The sequence below is a fragment of the Crinia signifera genome, chromosome 9 (genome assembly GCF_055691185.1).
Source record: "Crinia signifera chromosome 9, ASM5569118v1, whole genome shotgun sequence".
Classification (NCBI taxonomy): Eukaryota; Metazoa; Chordata; class Amphibia; order Anura; family Myobatrachidae; genus Crinia; species Crinia signifera.
Genome location: NC_139225.1, coordinates 49,057,004 through 49,078,932, shown reverse-complemented (window position 1 = coordinate 49,078,932; position 21,929 = coordinate 49,057,004). Strand labels below are relative to the sequence as shown.

The following is a 21,929-nucleotide window of genomic DNA, read 5'->3' as shown; positions in this document are numbered from 1 at the left end:
ACTTCTGCCAGTGGGGACCCGCTCACCCTATGCTGCCCACATTCCCCTATCATGCTTTACCGGATTCAGTATCGAATCCCGGCGGTCGGGATCCCGGCGTTCAGAATTCCGACGCCGGAATCCCGACAGCCGAAATGCCGACAAGGGGGGGACGTGGATCGCCCCCCCTTGCGGGCTCGCTGCGCTTGCCACGCAGCGGGCCCGGTGCCTCGCTGCGCTCGGCACACTAATTTATTCTCCCTCCAGGGGTGTCGTGGACACCCCAGGAGGGAGAAAGTGTCGGAATTTCGGCGGTCGGGATTCCGGCGTCGGGATTCTGAACGCCGGGATCCCGACCGCCGGGATTGTAACTGCATCCCGCTTTACCACCTCCTGCTCTCATGCACCCTAACTCCCACCCAGTAGGAGGAGACACTGACTCAGGGGCACTGTCCTGTACTCCTGTTCTGCCACGCTGGACCCTCACCCACTGGCAGAAGCTGCACAGTGTCCCCCACCCTCCTATTTAGTCCCCCGTATGTCCACACACCCCTATCACTACCCAGCTTCCTGCTCTCCTGAACTGTAACTTCCACCACTGGGGAGTCACTGACGCTGTGTTTCCCACATACCCCTATCATGCCTCATAGCCCAGCCTCCTGCTCTCATGCACCCTAACTCCCATACCTTATATTTCAGATTTATTATTAGCATTATAAAAAAAAAATATTGAGAACCTACATTAATAGTGGTTTCCCAGCCACTTTAGGGTGCTTCAGGATGCTAGTAAGGATGCTTGAGACCTCCTTAATTCGTCCAGGGTCACTGGCATCCACCACAAAGACAAGCGCATGGGAATGAGGATAGTAGAGCCTCCAGTTGGCCCTTGCCTTTTGTCCACTGGGGAGCTCAAGAAGAGTGAGGTCAAACTGATCAAGGCGAAGTTCCGTTCTATATGGATCACTGGATGAAGACAACTGGCATGTAGGAACTGAAAGAAAATAAAGGAAAAATATACTTACACTACTTTAATTTAGTGCAGATGCCGGAAGCACTATGATTAATATGTCTATTTATGCCATTGGATTCTACTTCACATGTGATGTTGCTATGGGCAACCAATCAGAATATACCTCTTATTTATTTAGCACCCTCTAGAAGATAGTAGACAGAATCTGATTGGTTCACCCTATATCCAGTGGCGGCTCCTGCCTTTAGACTTAAGGGGCTGCAATTTCCTGGGTACTGCTCATTGCAAACAGTCATTAATTATTTGCAGAGCAAAATACACACTTTTAATAACTTTAATATTAATTAAAGTACACAAAATGATACGCTTAATAAAGATCTACACACAAATATTATTAAAATAAAATAAACTTCCATGCACCTCTCTTCAGCTGCATCACACTGACTCACTGGAGTCTGGGCATGCTTACTGCAGAGGATTTGCTTCTGCTGGGCTGCACAGGCAGCAGCCCATAGAAGCACTGTAGCTCTGGAGATCTGCACAGAATGGCTTCCTGCTGGAAAGCTATTGCTGTCATTGCTCCATGTACTGACAGCCCAAGAAGGGGAGGAGTTTCTAGCTATGTGGCTCTGTGTATGATGAGCAGTAGCAGCTTACAATAGTAGGAAACTACTACATGATGAACTCCTCCCCACAGGGTTGGGCTGTTGCTGTGTCTGCACTGCTGCTTCATGGAGCCTGGTGAGAGGAGGTTACCAGCGTGTCAGAGACACAGCCAGCAAGCACCAGAGCTCCGGAGGTAGGGGGGGGGGGGGGGCGCAGGGTGAGGCACCGGAGCTCTGGGTCTTTGACTCTGGTGTTGAGATTTTGACTGGAGGGGCTGCAGCCCTGCAGCCCTATAGCAGAAGCCTCCTCTGCCTATATCTATTATCTTCTAAAGAGTGCTAAATAAATAAGAATTAGATTCTGATTGGTTGCCCATATCAACATCCCAGCACGGATCACTCAACACACATTGCTGCACACCCTTGATGCACCAGACACGTGTGCTGAGTGATCCATGCAGGCCAGCGGTCTCTGGTGAGAGAACTCTGTGGAGATGAGTAGTTGTTGACTGCATGCAGTCAAAATCTAGTCATGCAACAGCAACGTGCAGTACAGTGCATTGTTGTTGCCAGGGGGCATACACTTGGAGCACCTGTGCTTATTTTCTAAGCAGCTTAGTCAGATCACTTAGAAATAGCCCTCACATCGACCATGTATGCCCCTTATGTCTGTACCTTGGCAAAACCCTGTTGACCTGCAAGTGAGAGAGATGTCAAATTTAGATTTGAGAGGGGTGTGTTCAATCTGAAATCTTTGTGCTACATGTAAATTGACTAGGGTTACCCCTTTAATTCCGGACACATATTAATTACACAGGTTCTGTGGCTTGCTGACTTCAAGACTCTGGGCCTTATTCTGGTCGATGCGTAATTTTCCAAATTCTTTCGGATGGCGTTTTTTAGCCGTCTGCGCATGCGTGAGCAACGCTATGCGCATGTGCCACGCAAGGTCTCCGTACTTGTTCTTACTAATACCGTACAGAAATGTGCACAGCTCCGAAAGATTTCGGAAATGTACGCACCAACCAGAATAACCTCCTCTATTTCAACTGTTTTTTGTTTGTTTTTTTAAAACAGCCATCAAGACTCCATTTCAACTGTTTTTTTTAATCGGCCACAGAACCTGTGTAATTAATATGTGTCCAATATTAAAGGGATAAGGTGGTAACCCTAAAATTTTACCTGAAGGCAACAATAACATAATGTACTAGCAGCAATTGCATTACAACACAATTTGTCCAAGAATCTGCCCCACTGTATGCAAAACAATAAATAAATCATGCTTGTGACCCCAGACATACAATATATGGACAGAGCCGGCTCTAGCCAATTTGATGCCCTAGGCAAGATTTTTGTTAGTGTCCCCTACAGTGCCAGATTAAGGAATAAATGGGCCTGGAGCTGAAAATTATCAAGGGCCTATTATGCGCAATAATAGGGGTTGGGGCCAGCACCTAATAACGTGGGGGTGTGACCAGGCCACTGGAGGGCGGCATTTTGCCCCCCCCCCCCCCCCCGTGCCGCGGGGGTACCTGTCCTGCGGCGCTGTGTATTTAAAGCTGGCGGCGGAGGCAGCGAGGGGTCCCTGCAGTCAATTAGAAATAACGAGCCGGGCTATCCGCCGGGCTATGCGGAAGCGCTTCTGTTGTGAAAACACTGGCAGCACGGCGCACGCTGATCTCAGCCAATCAGCGTGCGGCCAGTGTTTTCACAACAGAAGCGCTTCCGCATAGCCCGGCGGATAGCGCTCGTTATTTCTAATTGACTGCAGGGACCCCTCGCTGCCTCCGCCGCCAGCTTTAAATACACAGCGCCGCAGGACAGGTACGCCCCTCCCCCGGCACCAGACAGCGCCGCAGGACAGGTAACCCCCTCCCCCGGCACCGGACAGCGCCGCAGGACAGGTACCCCCCCCTCCCCCGGCACCAGTGTTCTGGTTGAGTGGTCTGCTCATGGGTGTGTTTCTATTCTGTGTAAATACTTTCAACTAATTAAAAATGCCTGGAAAAGGCAGGAATTTGGCATAGGAAAAATGCAGGGAGATATATTAACGGGTGCCCTCCAAAGGTGCACCCGCAGGATGCCGATGTCCTAAGATACTTGCGTGGTGAGGCGGCACTCCAATCATAGAAAAAAATACCGAAAGCTAAAACTTGGTAGACAACATTTCAGCACCTTGTATATGGTCACCTAAGTGTACCACGCCATATACCCCTTATACAAATCATGCAACACAATAGTAACCCGCTTATACTGTACTAGCATCTTACACATTATGCTGCATGAAATGAGCCAAAATTCACACTATGGCACATGGATTGAGTCAAAAATAACAATATGCCACACAGATTCAGGCAAAAATCTCATTTTGCCACATGGATTGAGCCAAAATTCACACTATACCAAACGGATTGAGCAAAAATTCACAATATGCTTCATAAACAGGGGCATTGCGCGCCGCAGGTGCGCATTAAAAATTCACACTATAATGCCCATTACATGTTAAGCCGCACACAATAATGTCCATTATGTATCATGCCAAACACCATAAACGCCTATAAAAAATGCTATATAAGTGCTGCTTACCTACATGCTCATTGCCAAGGGTTCCATGCTCATTGCCAAGGGGGAATATATGCTCGCAGTAACTGGGGGACAGCCTCCGTCGGGCAGACATGACAGCCATTGACAGCCAGGCAGAGAGCAGGGGGCTGCCCGGCTGAATTCAGAGCACTGCAGGTCCCGGCTATTTGAAATAGTACCCCTTTTACACAAGAAAATGCAGGGACTTACCAGGAAATATGGTCCCAGGATCATGCAGGGATATTCCCAGGCTCACCCATTTTACACCAGCCTAGTCCCTGCTTTTTCTGGTGTGAGGGGGAGAGAAAACCACCCCCCCCCCTTTAACCAACCAGCTATATCTTTAGAACCAACTGACCCATTTACATGAACTTTTGAGTGGGCTTCGAATGATTTTGGTCCCATGAAACTGGGCCGTTTGGTTCCACAGAAATCTGCCCGCAATATCTCTGGAACCAATGAACCCATATGGACCAGCCTCGTATTAGATTGAAGGCCCGTAAATTTGGGTTTGACTGAGATCAACCTCAAGCTTCTGTAATGCCAGAGGGGGAACTGGTAGCTGTTGGAACCGGGTGGGGGTCGGAATTAGCGGGTCCCATGTTATCCTATGGGCAAAATGCTCCAGGTTTGCCTGGTGGTATCTCCGGTTCCCGGGGGTCTAGCGAGGTGGGGCCTGGTCCATTGGAAATCCCTGGCCCTCGGCTACAGAATGGGCCTGGAGCTGTAGCTCCATCAGGCCCATTGTTAATCCGGCCCTGCCTCTATACCATTGTTTTTCCGGCCAAAGCTGCCATTATTAGTATCAGTACTCTACCACACCCTTTGCTTGGTGCAAAAGATTATTCTTACACACGTACAGATTTTTCTGTCTGATCTATCTGGTGGAAACAAAAACCTGGAAATGTATGGGAGCATATGACAATCAAAAATGTCCACCCAAATGCAAGAAAACAGAAAAAATGATATGCTTTGATAAATCTGTTATATCAGAATGATTTAAACAATTGGTCTGACTGATCACTGTCTGTGTTCAAGCGTTTGGGATCAATTTTTTGATTGTCATTTGCTCCCATACATTTCCAGGTTTTTGTTCCCACCAGATAGATCAGACAGAAAAATCTGTAAGTGTGTACGCACCTTGAAGCGGGTATTCTTTCTACACTGACATGCCTCAAGCAAGCACAGAAACGGAGCTACATGCCATTGTTCCAGTAATTACTCAGTTTAGATCCATCTTGCTCACGCTTGATGTTGTGCATACTTTTTTGATGCATTTGCAGACTGCAGAATATGGCAGGATTTTTTCTTACCTTTCTTTATCACTCTGATAACGGAGCTTTTCCCAGCATTCTCCAGTCCCAAGAAGAGAACGGTCACACTCCTAAAACAGAAAAATCAGGCCAGGTATACCAAACACATAAACTACACACTTATAGATTTGACAAAAGGGGGTGCAGATTGTTAGTTCGACAGTGCCCATACACTAGTAAGATCTGCGATCTTAAGATGTGCGCATAAATTAGCCTTGAAATCTTTTGTCCGTCCTGGAGAAAAGATTTCAGGCAAGCGCACATCCTTACCAAAGATTTCTCTTAAGATCGCATGTGCGTTCCTATGGATCTTTTGTTAAATATTCTGATCTTTCATGCAGCATGTAAGATTAGAAGATTTAGCAAAAGATCCGCGGAAGCGCGCATCCGACTGATATCGGCCGAATTTTGGCCCATTATCCGTAAACATTGGCCAATTGGCAATAAAATTGTTCTAGTGTGTGGGCACCTATCAAAAGGTTGACCACTATTGGTTCACAGTCAGAAGGTCGACACATCAAAAAAAGTCGCCATGCATTTGGTCGACATGGTCAAAGGGTCAACATAAGTTTTTCACCTTTTTTTAGTGTCTTTGTACTCACCATGCTTCGGGCACAGTGCCTTGCTACGCTCGTCACTCAATTTTATTTTGCCTTTGTGACCACTGGGATGGTAAAGAGTGAACACATTGGTTTACAAAAAATTAGAAAACTAATTTCAACCTTTTTCATGTCAACCTTTTGATTGTGTCGACCCTTTGACTTTTGATCTAGACACTGTTGAACTAATGACTGAAAAAACCACTCGGGTCTGACAGCCCTGGTTTGATGCTGGCTATGACCGAGTACACACTTCAAAGACAAAGCAGACAACTGGCCATCGCACCAATGGAGCTTCTTATTAGTTAACCTGTATTCACTAACCGATCAGCAGCTTGATATGTCAGGCCAGAAATCAAAACCGGTTGGACATTTAAGTTTTCCCACCCAGTTGTTACATAGTAGATAAGGCTGAATAAAGACTTGCGTCCATCTACAGATGAATCTTGGCTCGTCTTTGCTGGCGATCCGCCAGCAGCATGCTGCTGGCGGATCGCCAGCAACATGGCGCCGCTATCTGACTGTGACGAGCGTCCCCCACGCGTCCCCCACGCACGCGCGTCACAGTATCCGGGCGGCGAGGCGGACGCATTACTGTCCGCCTCCCGCTCCAGGGGCAGGGGGGGGGACCCGAGGGGGATACTGGGGGGGTTCGGTCGCGGGCAGCACCGTCGGAAGGGGATGTGCGCGCGCGTCCCCTTCCGGCATACAGATGGCGACGGGGCAGGGGATGGCGATGGCGACGCCATCGCCATCCCCTGCAAAGATGAATCCCGACCCATCTGTAGTTCAACCTGGATTTTAATAGCTTATCCCTTGTAAAAGACAGAATATGATTCTTATTAGTACCCTTGAATGTTTTATCCAATCAATTTTTGTCCAACCTTATTTTGAACATATTTAGTGTGTCTGCCGACACCACTTCTCCAGGAAGGGAGTTCCACAGTTTGACTGCTCTGACCATAAAGATTTTTTTTCTTTTGAGGGAACGAAATCTTCTTTCTTCTAATCTAAACTTGTGCACTCGTGTCTACCTGGTATAGATTATCCATTGCTGATTTGGTAGGTTCTGGTATTTTACAGACAAATTATATTTCTTATTTGTACCCATGGATGTTTTTCTCCAGTAAATGTTTGTCCAACTTTGACTTGAACGCATTTAATGAGCCAGCCGTTACCACCTCCAGAGTTTGACTGTTCTGACCGTAAATAAATTCTTTCTACTAGCTGAATGAAATCTTTTTTTCTTCTAATCTATTCTCATGCCCTTGTGTCCTAGATTCCTTTCTAGTAGAAAAGAGGGTGGGTGACAGCTCCTTATATTGGCCCTTGATATACTTGTACATGTTGAGCATGTCCCCCCTTAAACGTCTCTTTTCTAATGTAAATAGTCCCAAATTGCTTAATCTCTCCCCGTAGCTTAAATTCTCCATTCACCTAATAATCTTTGTTGCTCGCCTTTGGACTTTTTCTAATTCTATGATGTCCTTTTTATAGTGTGGGGCCCAGAACTGCACTCCGTACTCGAGGTGAGGTCTCACCAATGCTTTATACAGTGGCATAATTACCCTTGAGTCCCTAGTTTCCATTCCCCTCTTAATACATGCCAGAATTTTGTTGGCCTTTTTTGTAGCTACATTACAATGGGCATTACATCCCAGTTTGCTGTCTATTTGGACTCCTAGATCCTTTTCAAGTATGGAATTACCCAGTTCCTCTCCGCTAAGGTTGTAACTTGCACACTGGTTGTGTCTCCCAAGGTGCATAACCTTACATTTATCTACATTGAACCTCATCTTCTATTTTTTTGCCCACTCATCTAGAATTGCAAGATCATTTTGAAGCATGGTGACATCTTCTGATGATTTGATGACTTTGCTAAGTTTTGTATCGTCCGCAAAGATGGATACATTGCTGAGTAACCCTATCCCAATATCGTTAATAAAAATGTTAAACAAAATGGGCCCCAAAACCGAACCCTGGGGCACTCCACTTAGTACCGGTATCATATCTGATACGGCACCATTCACAACCACTCTTTGTTCTCTATTACATAGCCAATTCCCTACCCATCTGCAGATATTTTCACCCAATCCTAGGTTCTCCATTTTATTAATCAATCTCTTGTGTGGGACAGTATCAAATGCTTTAGCGAAATCTAGGAAAATCACATCTACAGCATTTCCATTATCGAGGTTTTTGCTAACCTCTTCATAGAACCCTAGTAGATTAGTTTGGCATGAACGATTTTTTACGAACCCATGTTGGTTAGTACTGAGTAGACGGTGATGATCTAAATATTCCTGGATGCCATCCCTTAAAAATCCTTCAAATAGTTTACCCACAATTGATGTTAAACTAAAGGGTCTGTAATTAGCGGGATCTTCCTTTTTTCTTTTTTTGAATATTGGCACTACCTCTGCTATTCTTCAATATTTTGGTACTATACCTGACGATAGTGACTTGCTAAAGATATAATGTAGGGGGGTAGCTAGTTCATCCCTTAATTCCATTAATACCCTCGGATGAATCCCATCTGGCCCTGGTAATTTATTTGTTTTGAGTTTGCTTAGCCTCAGTATTATTTCCTTCGGCGTGAAATCCACAATGAGATCTGGCCCGTTTGTGGTAAATGTTCATTCCACAGTCTGCTCTCCCTTAGTAAATACTGATGAGAAGAACTCATTTAACAGTTTTGCTTTTCCCTTGTCCTCAGTAACACTTTTTCCACTAGTATCAGTTAGTGGGCCTATGTTTTCCTTAATTAAACGTTTACTATTTATGTATTTAAAAAACTTCTTTGGGTTGGTTTTGCTTTCAGTGGCTATGCGCTCTTCATATAATATTTTAGCTGCTTTGATTACCCCTTTACAAGTTTTGTTTGATTCTTTGTATTTTGCGAACGCCTCCTCATTCAAGTTATTTTTATAGAATTTAAAGGCTCTGGTTTTATTGTTGATAGCTGACCTTACTTCTTTGTCCAACCATGGTGGCTTTTTTTGTTGAATTTACCTTTAGTTACTTTAGGAATGCATTCAATAGTTAGTGAATCAAGCACCTTTTTTAGAGTATCCCACATTTCCTCTGCATTTTTTCCCTCCATAACCGTTTCCCACCCAATTCCTGTTAGGGCTTCCCTGAATAATTCAAAGTTCGCTTTTCTGATGTTTAGTATTTTTGCAGATCCTTTTTGATGTAATTTACTGAAGTTGATTTCCAGTGAAACCATATTGTGATCATTGTTCCCTAATTGTTCATATCAATATATCAGTCAAATATGTACTCTGGGCTATGGGTCCGATTCAGACCTGATCATTGTGCTACAAATCTTCAGAGCTCAGCGATCAGGTAAATGACACCCCACACCACCCTGCACACGTGAGTTCCTGCCCATGTGCATGGCTGCAAATTCTTTCACAGCCATGCACATAAAGGGAAAATCATTGGCTTACTCATCTCTGTTCACAGCGGTGAGTAAGCCAGGACTTACTCAACGCTGCGATGGCGGTGGGGAGAAGGAGGTCACGGATGGGATCAACAGCCCTCCCTCCTAAAGGCCGGTGAATGCTGTAGATTTCTGGGACACTCCCAGAATATGCAGAATTGCCACCCCCAAATGGCCGCAGGGTGTCAGTTACAGTACACCATGAGCACAGTCATCCGATAATCGGCGCAGTCCCGCAAATGTGAGAGAGAGAATATTAAAAAGGTAGATAGTCAAACCGGGGTGGAGTCACGACGGAGCAGGAGTGAGGAGTTAGGTGGTGTTTGAGCTCCCCAGCATGTAGTGGATACTTCGTCTCTCCCTCCTGCGCACAAATCTACTTGATGCCGGCATCCAGAGCCATAGAGCGGCGTGCAGCAGGCTAGAGCGTCGGTGGCACTGGGAGTGATGTGTGAGCTAGCCGGAAGCAAGGGTCGGGGGTGAACGCGACTAGCAGCAGACACGCTGTACAACACACGACGGTGCTCCAGCAGACTTTGGCGGACCCTTATCCCCACAGTGGACGCTCTCCCTACCAGAATTTACGCTCGAACGGCCGGGGCAGAGGTGAGAGGCTGCCGCGGGTTTGAACTCCAGCTCCAAGCGCTGGCTCTGGACACGCCAGCACGTGAACTGGGGGAGGTAGTCCCTGACGGAGGGCTCTGTGTGCCCCCTCCATTGAGCGCAGAAGCTCCCAAGGTGCACCCTACCCTGAACGAGTCGGTGGGACACTCAACATATTACTACTACCGGAGGGGCTACGGACCCGTTTTTTTTCTTTGGGGAGATTGCTGAAAACGCCTGATACACCGAACTTGTGCCATAGGGGTTCCCTGAAGGGCCGCAAAACTTCTGCAGAGCGGTGAATCAATCGAGACCTGGTGCAGTATAAAAGCAATTATTTTTTCTTTTTTTTTTTTTTTTCTCTTGTTATTTTTCCTGTGGTCATATATTAATCTATATACTCTGCATAGTGGAGGGGACTTTCCGTCTGACAATAAATCATTGGGCCCGGAGGCTGTTGCATAAACATATACAGTACAAAGTCTAGTTTATTGTTACCTGCTTGCATTTAAATCCCCTTCACTGTTTTAAAATGGGGAAAACAGGTAATGCCACCACCTCTGCCCGTCTGGAACGGTTTGCAAGAGCACAATCCACCAACCCTCCCCAGACCCCGACTTCTACCCCCCAGTCCACCCCTACGAAGCACAAAAGCCCAGAGCAAGTAGCAGGCCCTACCCTGCAGCAGATACTAGATGCTATCTCTAGCTCAGAAGCACGTTTATCAGTGCAGATCAAAGATCTTCAGGGCGAAATCATATCTATGAAAACTGAGCTTAAAGCAGTAAATGCCCGTATGAGTGAGGCTGAACAACGAATATCGCTCCTTGAGGATACAAATGCCCAATGGCTTCAAAAAATGAAAAACTATACTCAGCAAACCTCAGAGTTGAAATCTAGATTAACAGAGATGGAGGGCAGAATGAGGCGTAACAACCTCAGATTTGTAGGCTTACCAGAACATGCAGAGGGACCTGATCCCCCAAAATTCATCGAAAAACTGCTAAAAGACGCGCTTGGTGATACCTCTTTTTCATCACAATTTGTGGCAGAACGTGCACATAGAGTACCCTTTAAACCACCACCACCCGGGGCTCCTCCACGAACATTCATAGTAAAATTTTTGAATTTTATCGATAGAGATATGATTATGCGCTCACTACGCACCAAGGGCCCATTAATGTATAATGGAAACAAGATCTCAGTATTCCCCGATCTTGCATTGGATGTACAACGAGAAAGGGCGAAGTACGGCGAGATTAAAAGTAGACTACGTGATCAAAATATCAGCTACTCGATGATTTTCCCATCTAAACTGCGTGTGTTGGATAACAGTCAAACACTTTTTTTCTTAAACCCTAAAGACGCTGCCCAGTGGCTAGATTCAAGATTTCCAGGCACTACGCAACTGGCGCCGGCATAAAAATACATCGAACGGGAGACACACGGACTTTGGTCCTTTGGTTTTTTTTTCTCTCCCTTTTTGAGAGAGTAATCATGCTGGGGAGCTCCCCTGCTCAGGGGTGACTCTTGACTTTTTTATTAGCCCCTACATGTTTTTTCCTTTTTCTCAATGTTTTTTACACCTTTTTGTCATTTATTTTTTATTTTTTGTGGCTTTTTTGTATTTTTTTAATTTTTTTGGTATCTCTTTATCTATGGGGGGGAAGGGGACAGATATACCTAAGGGGAAAGGTTATACAGGGTGGGGGGTGGGAAGCAGTCGCCTGAAGAGTAAAAAACAGTATTATTGTGACAAGAAAGTATGTCTATTTAACTTTGTTGTAGGCTTTGACCTACGAAGTACCTCTCCCTATTTAGTTAACCGCCTATATGTTTTGGAGTTGTCATTTGGGGTTAAAATAATCAACCCAAGGAATGGTTAAGCTATTAACATGGAACACCAGAGGCCTAAATAATAAGATTAAGCGCTCATTAGTTATGAACCAAATCCGGTCGTATGGGGCAGATATAATATGTCTTACCGAGACACATATGGTTGGAGGGAAGTTAATGGCATTAAAACAAAGGTGGGTTGGTTGGGCCTTTCACTCTTCGTTTACAAACCTCTCCAGAGGGGTGTCAATATTAATCAAGAAAACTGTTAACTTTATAAATAATCGTGTTGAGATAGACCCTGGGGGCAGATATGTTTTCCTGGATTGTATAGTTGACTCCTCTCCAATCTTAATTCTCGCAGTATATATCCCTCCCCCTTTCGCTTATGAGATTTTGGTTAAAGCCATTGCATTTTCTGCCCAGAATCCTGCGGCACCTATAACATGTCTTGGGGATTTTAATAATATTCTTGATGCTGAAATGGATAGATGGAAGGGAGGCCCTGCCGCCACAGCTCGCGGTAGTACTGCCTTCTCAAGTTTCATGCAAAATCTGGGATGGGTTGATGTTTGGCGGGTGAGGCACCCGAAAGAATTACAGTTTTCTTGCTTCTCCCCTGCATATCAGACATTTTCCAGAATCGACATGATGTTTGTGTCGAGTTCCCTTTTGCCCTCAGTAAGGGGGGTTGAGTATAAACCCCGTGGGATTTCCGATCATTCCCCCTTACTGATGGAACTCTCTGATGTGACCGAGAGGGGTCACGGTTTCTGGAAACTGAATCCATCGTGGTTGAATTATGCTGTCCAAGAAACAAATACTAAATTACTTTGGGAGGAGTTCTGGGTAGTCAATCAGGGATCGGCTAACGCCGCGATAGAATGGGACACATTTAAAGCCTTTATGCGTGGTACATTTAAAAAACAAATCTTTGAAATAAAGAAGGCCAGTAAGAAAAAGCTACAGGAGAAGGAAGATGAATGTATGGCCCTGGAGTTAAAATATCTTAAAGATAAATCAGCATCATCACAAGATAACTGGCAGGCAGCCCAACAAACTTGGCTGAGGGCAATTCAGGAAGAAAATATGAAATTGCTGAGCCATCGAACCAATAAAATGTACCAGACCGCCGATAAGGCAGGGAGATTCCTTGCCTTTTTGGCAAGGGCTGAAACTTCTCCCCCTTGTATTGGCCCTATAAAAGATTCATATGGTCAGTTGATATATGATACCCCGCTGATAGGGAATATGTTCTGCAATTATTTTAAAGAGTTATATACTTCGGAACTTAAAAATACCCCGGAAGAAGTTCGAGCTTATGTTAATCAAGTTAAACTCCCTCTTCTCCCTCGCTTGGAATGTCAACAGCTTGACAGACCAATTGAACTTGAAGAGGTGGTTCAGGCAATAAAGGATCTCCCAAGTAACAAGGCCCCCGGCCTTGACGGCATTCCTGTTAAAGTCTTTAAGAAATATGTTGAGACCCTAGCCCCGCTACTCCACACTTCCCTGATCAATTGCTTTGAGGAGGGAGAGATTCCTAGATCAATGGTTGAGGCTAAATTGGTGCTTATACTCAAGCCAGGAAAGGAGCCAAGTGCCCTTGATTCATATCGCCCAATAACCTTATTGTCAAATGAAGCCAAGATTCTGGCAAAAATCTTGGCTAATAGGTTAAAAAAATGCATCCTCCAAATAATACACCCCAACCAGTCCGGCTTTATGCCAGGAAAATCTACCTCGACCAATATACGTAGGCTACATACACATTTACAACTTCCTCTTGAGCCAGATAGCCAACCCGCCATCCTGTCCCTCGATGCCACTAAAGCATTTGATATGGTGGAGTGGCCATATCTTTGGGCAGTTCTGAAGGCCTATGGCTTTGGAGCCAACTATATTAAGTGGGTAAAACTACTATATAGTGGACCCACTGCCAGGGTCTCTCTGAATGGTTGGACCTCCGCGGCCTTTAGTTTAGCCAGGGGAACTAGACAGGGGTGTCCTCTTTCACCCCTGCTGTTCTCACTGGCAATTGAGCCTCTCGCATGCCTATTTAGAACACATAGCACGATAAAGGGACTGCGTATGGCCCAGGAGTCTGATGTAATTTCATTATACGCTGATGATATGTTAATTTATCTTTTTGACTACCGGGCATCACTTCCTGCCACCATAGAATTAATTTCAAGTTTTGGGAAGTTTTCAAGTCTTCAAATTAATTGGAGCAAATCGCACATTTTATATTTGGGCAATACACCCACTCATTCACTTCCTTCACCTATGCCCTTAGCCTGGTCCACTAAATTTAAATACCTCGGAATTCAGATCACTAGAAATACAGAGGATTTTATTATGTATAATTTGGCCCCATTATTAGTTAAACTGGAAAATAAATTTAAAACCTGGAGTAGGCTACCTCTCACAGTCACTGGTCGGATTAATTTAATTAAAATGACGGTACTTCCGCAGCTACTATACATAATTCAACACTCCCCTATTTTTATCCCTAAAATAATATTTCGGAAACTAAATAGTAAATTATCTTCGTTTATTTGGCATAACAAACGGCCAAAAGTACAGCTTAATAAATTAATGATGGATAAGAGGGCGGGGGGTCTGGGGCTCCCGGACTTTCGCCTCTATTACTTGGCTGCTCAATTGGCGCAAACCCGATCTTGGTTTTTGGAGGATGAGGATAATGATATGGCCTTGGCGGTGGTTGCTTTGACCACGCCCCACTGTCCACCAGCTAGTAGAATCCTGCAAACTACTATTTATCCCAAGGATATTCCTTTGGTACGGCAAGCCTTTAAAGTTTGGCAGGAGGCAGACGGGTTGGTGGGCATGAGGGGGCTTGATCCAATGCATCCTTTGGGTGATACATTGATCTTTAGAGAACTCAGGGCAATACAGGTCAGGGAAGTGTGGAATAGATACTCTATCACATCTATTGGGCAGATATACTCTAAGGGACGTATTAAAACTTTTTCAGAACTTAAAGCTGAATTCGGTCTGCCTAATACCTACCTTTTTCGATATTTTCAGCTGAAGGTTGCCCTTGACACCCAGTTCACAGGGGGGCTGCCCATTATACAGGAATCCCCGCTGAGAACTGTAATGAGGATTGGAGGGAAAAAAAATTTGACAAGCCGACTATATAAACGACTAAACCGAGATAAAGGGAAGGATGTAATGGACCTACTAAGGAAAAAGTGGGAACAAGATTTAGGACCTATAGATGAGGAAGAATGGCGTAATGCGCTGACCTCAGTCAAGACCTCCACTAACTCCCTTAGGGTGCAACAGGTGCAGTTTTTCATTACACATAGAGCGTATCTATCCACCACCCGCCTTGTTAGATTTAAGAGTCGTACTAATGCCCTATGTCCCAAATGTAACATACATGAAGGCACCTTCTTCCACCTTCTTTGGCAATGTCAGTCGGTGACTGACTTTTGGGAGAAAATTACACAAACATTGATAGATACAGGCATTCCGAGGGAATTTCTGACTGCTAGAAGCTGCCTCCTTAATATCTCTGATACTAGACAAATAGAAATAGGAGACCGACAATATGTTAAGAATACATGTTCATTGGCAAAGGTCATAATAGCCAGAAGTTGGCTGGCAAAAAAAGCTCCTAATCTAACATGTTGGAAGCAGTTAGTGAATTATACTGCGAGGCAGGAAAAACAGCTTTACATTAACAGGAATGCCCTGTATAAGTATAAAAAAGTCTGGCATCGTTGGATAGAACATTTTGGAGGTGATCTATAGATCTTCCCCTTTTCCTTCTTCCCTCCCCCCCCCCCCGTCCCCCCCCTCCTCCCCTCTCCCACCTCCCCTTCCTTCCTCTTTGGGTCAAAAGCAGTTGTTAAGACCCTTATCACTATGCCCTGTAACACTAAAATTTATGGGGTAATGTAGCAGGGATACACGCATTTTTTTTTTTTTTCCGGAAGAAACACACAGAATGATATTGTTAGATAGAACTCACTTATATTGATATTAGATTTGAAAGAAGAAGGCGAGGTAAGCAAAGACGCAAACCAAGCTACTAGCTCACAATGAAAACTATTAAGAAAAATTAATTTAAAAAATGCACAAAAGAAAGAATTCATTAATGCACTGTTCCACATTTTTATTATCAGGTCATGGTAGCATCAGGATTAGATAATATTACAGAATTTGAAATATCACGAGGTAACACTATCAATTTATTAATAAAATATTAAAAAATATAAAATAAAAAGAGAGGGGAAGAGGGAGAGGACATTAACAGATTATACTTAAATAACTAGGAGGATACTCTAAGGCGGGGGTAAGGAGGGTGGGAGTTGGCGGGATATATGTATGTATTTATTATTTAATCATGTTCTGGGAATTGTTGGAAGACCATTATGACATGTAATGCTATCTATCTCCAAGACATGAATTGTATTGTTTTTTTTTTCTGTGTAAAATTAAATAAAGAACATATTTAAAAAAAAAAAAAAAAAAGGTAGATAGTATCGATGTAAAGGTTTGTGAAAGTGATTATATTTAATAATGTTGCTGAACAAATTTAAATTGTCAGAAATCAGTAATACAATCTAACTTGATCAAATTTGTATAGATTGTAAGCTTGCCTATAGATTGTAATGGGGCATACACAGGGGTCGATTTTATGGTGTTTTCTTAACAACATGACTTAATTTGAATCAATCACTTGGAAAATGCCCCTACATCACTCCGTGTGTATTGGCCACCGCGATAGCGTCATGATCGCCTGGCGATTAAGATCCAGCATGCTGGATAAGTCTAGTTAGACTCTGTCAGGGCCAGAGAACACTGGCCCTGACAGATCCTCAGCACACATCGCCATGCAGTGTGCTGAGCAACCTAATATCCTTCAGATCGCTCATAAAAAATCTCTACGTGTGTAGGCCCTATAAGTTTGCGAACAGTGCCCTCCAACCTTTTTGAATGTCTATTACTACCTAGTTTATTTTATCATTGTTTGCAATCAAAAAGTGCAGCAGAAATTGCTGTGCTATGTAAGAAACAGTTAATAAATAATTTCCCAGCAAACCCTAGAAATACAGTAAGTTAAAAACTGAATGTAAAAGCATCATTATCATCAAAATTAATATGTACTACTTCAGGGTTGGACTGGCCCATAGGGGTGCTATGGAAACTCACAGTGGGCCCCTCTGCTCACCTTTTCTAGGGCTCAGGTTCTATATAGTGCGCTATAATTATACATTATACAGGTCAAGTATCCCTTATCCAAATATCCGTTATCCAAATTATTCCGAAAACCGTACATTCCAGAAAGTGAAAAAACAATGTTTTTGTTAAAAGCACTACTGGGGACATCTGTAACAACACTACTGAGGACATGATATGTAACTGGCACTATATATGTGCCAGAAAATGATTGCTTGGCCTTCAAAGTCAGTACCTGAGATAGTACCAAACTTTGTTTCATGTTTTGAAACCTTGTTTTATGCACAAATAAAATATATGTGTTTGTATTTCATGTGTATGATGTTGTTATACAACATAAATGCAAGATACCTCAAGATACATCATTGAAATATAAAAATATTCTGAAATACGGAATAATCCATTTTCCAAAATTCTTCTGGTCCTGAGCACTTTGGATAAGGGATACTGAACCTGTACATATATTACCTTATACTGCCCAGAAGTATGGTGCTTTATAATTATAAACTCACCATCGGGTATCCCTTTGGTCCCACCTGCTGTTGACACCATTAAATATCTAACTTATTTAAACTTATCTAACAAACTTATCCTAAAATAAAGACACAACACAAGTGCTGGCGTTTCAAAAACAGAATGTCAAATTTATTTGACAAATTAAAACTAAGACTATGAATGGTGGCGGCGCCAAAGAACGGTCATTATAGGAAGGAGGGGTTAAAGATCACTAAGTCATACACACAACGCTGGATGACCACTCTCCCTGGTCAACCACCAGGCCTGGTGGTGACGGCCATCCCCCGGGCAGAAGCGTGGCCCATGACAGTCGTTGTCGAGGGAGAGTGTACCCCACTACCTACACACATACAGAGTTCTTAAAGCATGACCGTTCTTTACCGCCGCCGAAGAGGAAAAGAAAAACAGGGAAGGGTGGGTGGGGCTTCTTGGACAGGGGCAGATCACTTCTAACAGCGTGATCCTTCCTACCCTGCTTGTACCCTCCCCCCTGTTCTGATAGGCCTTGTGCCCATCCTCATCAGCATAGTCATGTGACCAACAGCATAGTGTACCCTGTGAGAACCCTTAGTGGTTTATGTCCCTTCAGGCTTAATCAGCCTTCTGTGTTTCTTAAACTCACCATCGGGTATCCCTTTGGTCCCACCTGCTGTTGACACCATTAAATATCTAACTTATTTAAACTTATCTAACAAACTTATCCTAAAATAAAGACACGACACAAGTGCTGGCGTTTCAAAAACAGAATGTCAAATTTATTTGACAAATTAAAACTAAGACTATGAATGGTGGCGGCGCCAAAGAACGGTCATTATAGGAAGGAGGGGTTAAAGATCACTAAGTCATACACACAACGCTGGATGACCACTCTCCCTGGTCAACCACCAGGCCTGGTGGTGACGGCCATCCCCCGGGCAGAAGCGTGGCCCATGACAGTCGTTGTCGAGGGAGAGTGTACCCCACTACCTACACACATACAGAGTTCTTAAAGCATGACCGTTCTTTACCGCCACAGCCAGGCCCTAGGCCGCAGCCACCGCCACCACTAATAGAAACTCTCAGCACCGTGTCGCTAACCAGGCAAAAATGTTGCCTAAAAACAGCGCCATACCCTCTGGGCTCAAATGCACGCCGTCGCTCCTGTATAGCTCAGGGCGCTGAAAGCTGATGGCGTTGTGCCAAATGACACCCCCGCCATTAGCTAACAGGTATCTCGCCACCATAGAGTTCACTTTCTTGCGTGAACGCTCTATGCTGGTGCATGATCTCGCTGCCCTCCATACTATCCTGGATATCATGGAGGACCACACCAACCTGCATGATGGCAACACCTGGGCTATGATGTGGAGGTCCCGGACAATGATGGAGCGCAGCTCCAGGACGGATCCCCGTCCAAGGTCATTCCCGCCGAGGTGGAATATGATGACCTCCGGGACCCCAAACTGCTTAACGGCACTGACCATTTGGGCCTGCAGTGAACACCATCTCATGCCCCTCACACCCAACCACCTAACCTCCCCAGCTTGCGGAAACATACATACATCAGAGGCGATTATCGCCTGCGAGGCCCAATACACAAATGAATGGCCCAACATCCACACGGACTTAACGTCCCGTCGATCTGAAATATGCATACAAAAGGTTAGTTAGTTGAATTGAAGGCATAGTCATTGCACTCACACGCTGAAACAGGTTATGAAGAGAGGGAGGAGGAAAAACCGTGGCCGACCAGCTCTTGAGGCACAAAACACACCGCCCGGAGTAAACTACCAAGTACGCCATGCCAGATTGTAATTATAGCCAAATTGTGCCCCCGGGCGGATGCGAAAACACACCTCAAGGCCCCCACTGGAAGTTGGCGAGCGCTTATGCGTCCAGTCGACCATAGTGATCAGTGATAGATAGAGATGGCCGAATGTACCTCCGGAATGCTGCAGAGCGCCATCGACCCAGGGATTGAATCTCTGCGTCGGAGCGGCCCTCCGCAGCCGCCGAGGTAGCCGCCCCGATCCGGAAGGAATGCGACCCAAATTCCTTCGGATCAAGGCCTATGGCCTCCAGCGCCCGTCCCAAGACGTGCCCAAATTGGTATTTGGTGAGAGGCGACCCGTCCTCGTGCATCAACCAAGCACCAGGCAGATCCGGGCGTGCCTGCGTCAAGGCCGTGGCCAGCGCCACAGGGCACGCCCCCTCCACCGTACATGGGAGCAGGGACAGCCATCTCCCCCTACCAGCCTGGTCTGTCTTGGATCGTCGCAGGTGACAAAGCACCGAATCCTCCTGGACCACCAGATCATCCACGGACAAAGGTGAAGGAGCCCGTTTCGACGGAGCCACCAGCTCTCCAACCCTGAAAGCCCCGTGATACGCCATTACAAACGCCGTTCGGAACAAAAGGACCTCGTAGGCAGGCCAACAAATGTCCCCTAGGGCGTCCAGCAACGCTGGTAGCAAAGACATATCAATCGGGCGTCTCCGGTCTGGGGGTGCTGGCGAGGCCCTCCGCCAGCCACGTAAAGCTCTCGACACCAAAAACGACCGGGACGGGTCCGCCCTACCCTGCAAGGCAGAAAAGAAAGACACCCCTGCCAATATCCTGCGCACAGAGGCAACAGAACGGCCTAAGGAGTATAAACTCCATACGAAGGCCACCATGGCCGCATTAGGTGTCTTACCTGCTTGAGGGGCAGACAGCCGAAACTGTTCCCACTCTTGCCAACCTGCCCGATAGCATTGCAGCGTCGTGGGCGCAATAGCCCGCATGGCTAGCCCCTCCATTCCGGCCTGATCATCTGCCAAACATAAGAGGGACAACATTCACCAACGGGAGCAGAATGAGGTGCCAGGGCCCGGAACTTGGCCCAGTCGGCTCTGGACAAGGCGTCCGCCACGGAGTTATCCACCCCGGGAATATGTCTTGCCACGAAGTGAACATTCAGCAGCAAACATCTTAAAACCAGCCGCGCTAAGAGGCGAACCACTGGAAGGGAGGATGAACCCTGGCGATTGATAGCGTGCACTACTCCCAAGTTATCGCACCAGAAAACAATGCTAGCGTTGCGCAGCCTATCGCCCCATATCTCTAAAGCCACCACTATGGGAAGCAGCTCGAGGAGCAACAAGTTTTTAGTGAGGCCCTCGTTGACCCACTCCGGGGGCCATGGTGCGGCGCACCATGATCCATCCAGGAATGCTCCAAAGCCCACCCCTCCCGCGGCGTCAGTGAACAACTGCAGTTGGTGACTGTCGCACGGGGGGGAGGGCCATATGAGGACCCCATTAAACTGCTCTAAGAAGGAGAGCCACACTCGCAGGTCCCTCTTCAGCTCGGCTGAGAGCCGTATGAAGTGTAGGGGATGTCTGACCCCCGAGACGGATCTCTCAAGTTTTCTACAGAAAACCCGTCCCATGGGAATCACCCTGCACGCAAAATGTAGCAGACCCAACAAAGACTGCATTTGGCGCAGCTGCAGCTTACCTGTGGAGAGTGCGAGTGATATCGCCGCCCTCAGGCGGGCCAGTTTTTCCAGGGGCAGCCTGCAGCATCCGGCCATGGTGTCGATCTCGATGCCCAAGAAGGAAAGGCAGGGAACCGGCCCCTCCGTCTTGTCAGCTGCCACTGGTACCCCTAGATACTGGAACAGGCCCTGGATGTATGCTAGCAAGGTTCCACAGCGCGATGATTCCGCGGGACCCACGCACAGGAAATCATCCAGGTAATGGGCCACCCCGGACTCCCCTGATCCCGTAACGACGCACCAGTGCAGGAAGCTACTGAAACGTTCGAAGAAAGCACAGGAGATCGAGCAGCCCATGTGCAAGCACCTGTCCACATAAAAACCTGTGGGGAGGCGAAAGCCCATGAACCGGAACGACTCCGGGTGCAGGGGAAGGAGGCGAAAGGCCGACTCGATGTCAATCTTTGCCAGCAATGCACCAGGGCCGAAACCCCGAACCATTGCCAAGGCCTGTTCAAAAGACTGGTACCGAACCCGGCACAATTCCTCGGGGATGGCGTCATTCACCGAACTGCCCACAGGGTGGGACAGGTGCTGAATGAGTCGATACTTGCCAGGGGCCTTCTTGGGGACCACTCCCACTGGTGATAAAACTAAATTGGCCACTGGGGGAAACTGGAAAGGACCTACCATCCTACCCAGTGAAACCTCCTTAGCCACCTTATCCAAAACCACCCCGGGCATCTGTATGGCCGATTTTAAATTTCGGGGTGACGATGTTGACACCTCCCCGTCAATGGGAAGGCGG

At 46.0% G+C, this 21,929-nt stretch overlaps 1 protein-coding gene across 1 annotated transcript in view; it reads right to left on the bottom strand.

The window, feature by feature from the left end:
- Nucleotides 1-21,929, bottom strand: part of LOC146036580 (ADP-ribosylation factor-like protein 13B) — a 103,759-nt gene that overhangs the window by 62,242 nt on the left and 19,588 nt on the right. Inside the window, exons 3-4 of the mRNA XM_083160536.1 lie at nucleotides 5,451-5,521; nucleotides 721-970 (exon numbers count right to left, since the gene is read on the bottom strand). Coding sequence (XP_083016662.1) covers nucleotides 721-970; nucleotides 5,451-5,521 — 321 coding nt within the window. The remainder of the gene's footprint in view (nucleotides 1-720; nucleotides 971-5,450; nucleotides 5,522-21,929) is intronic.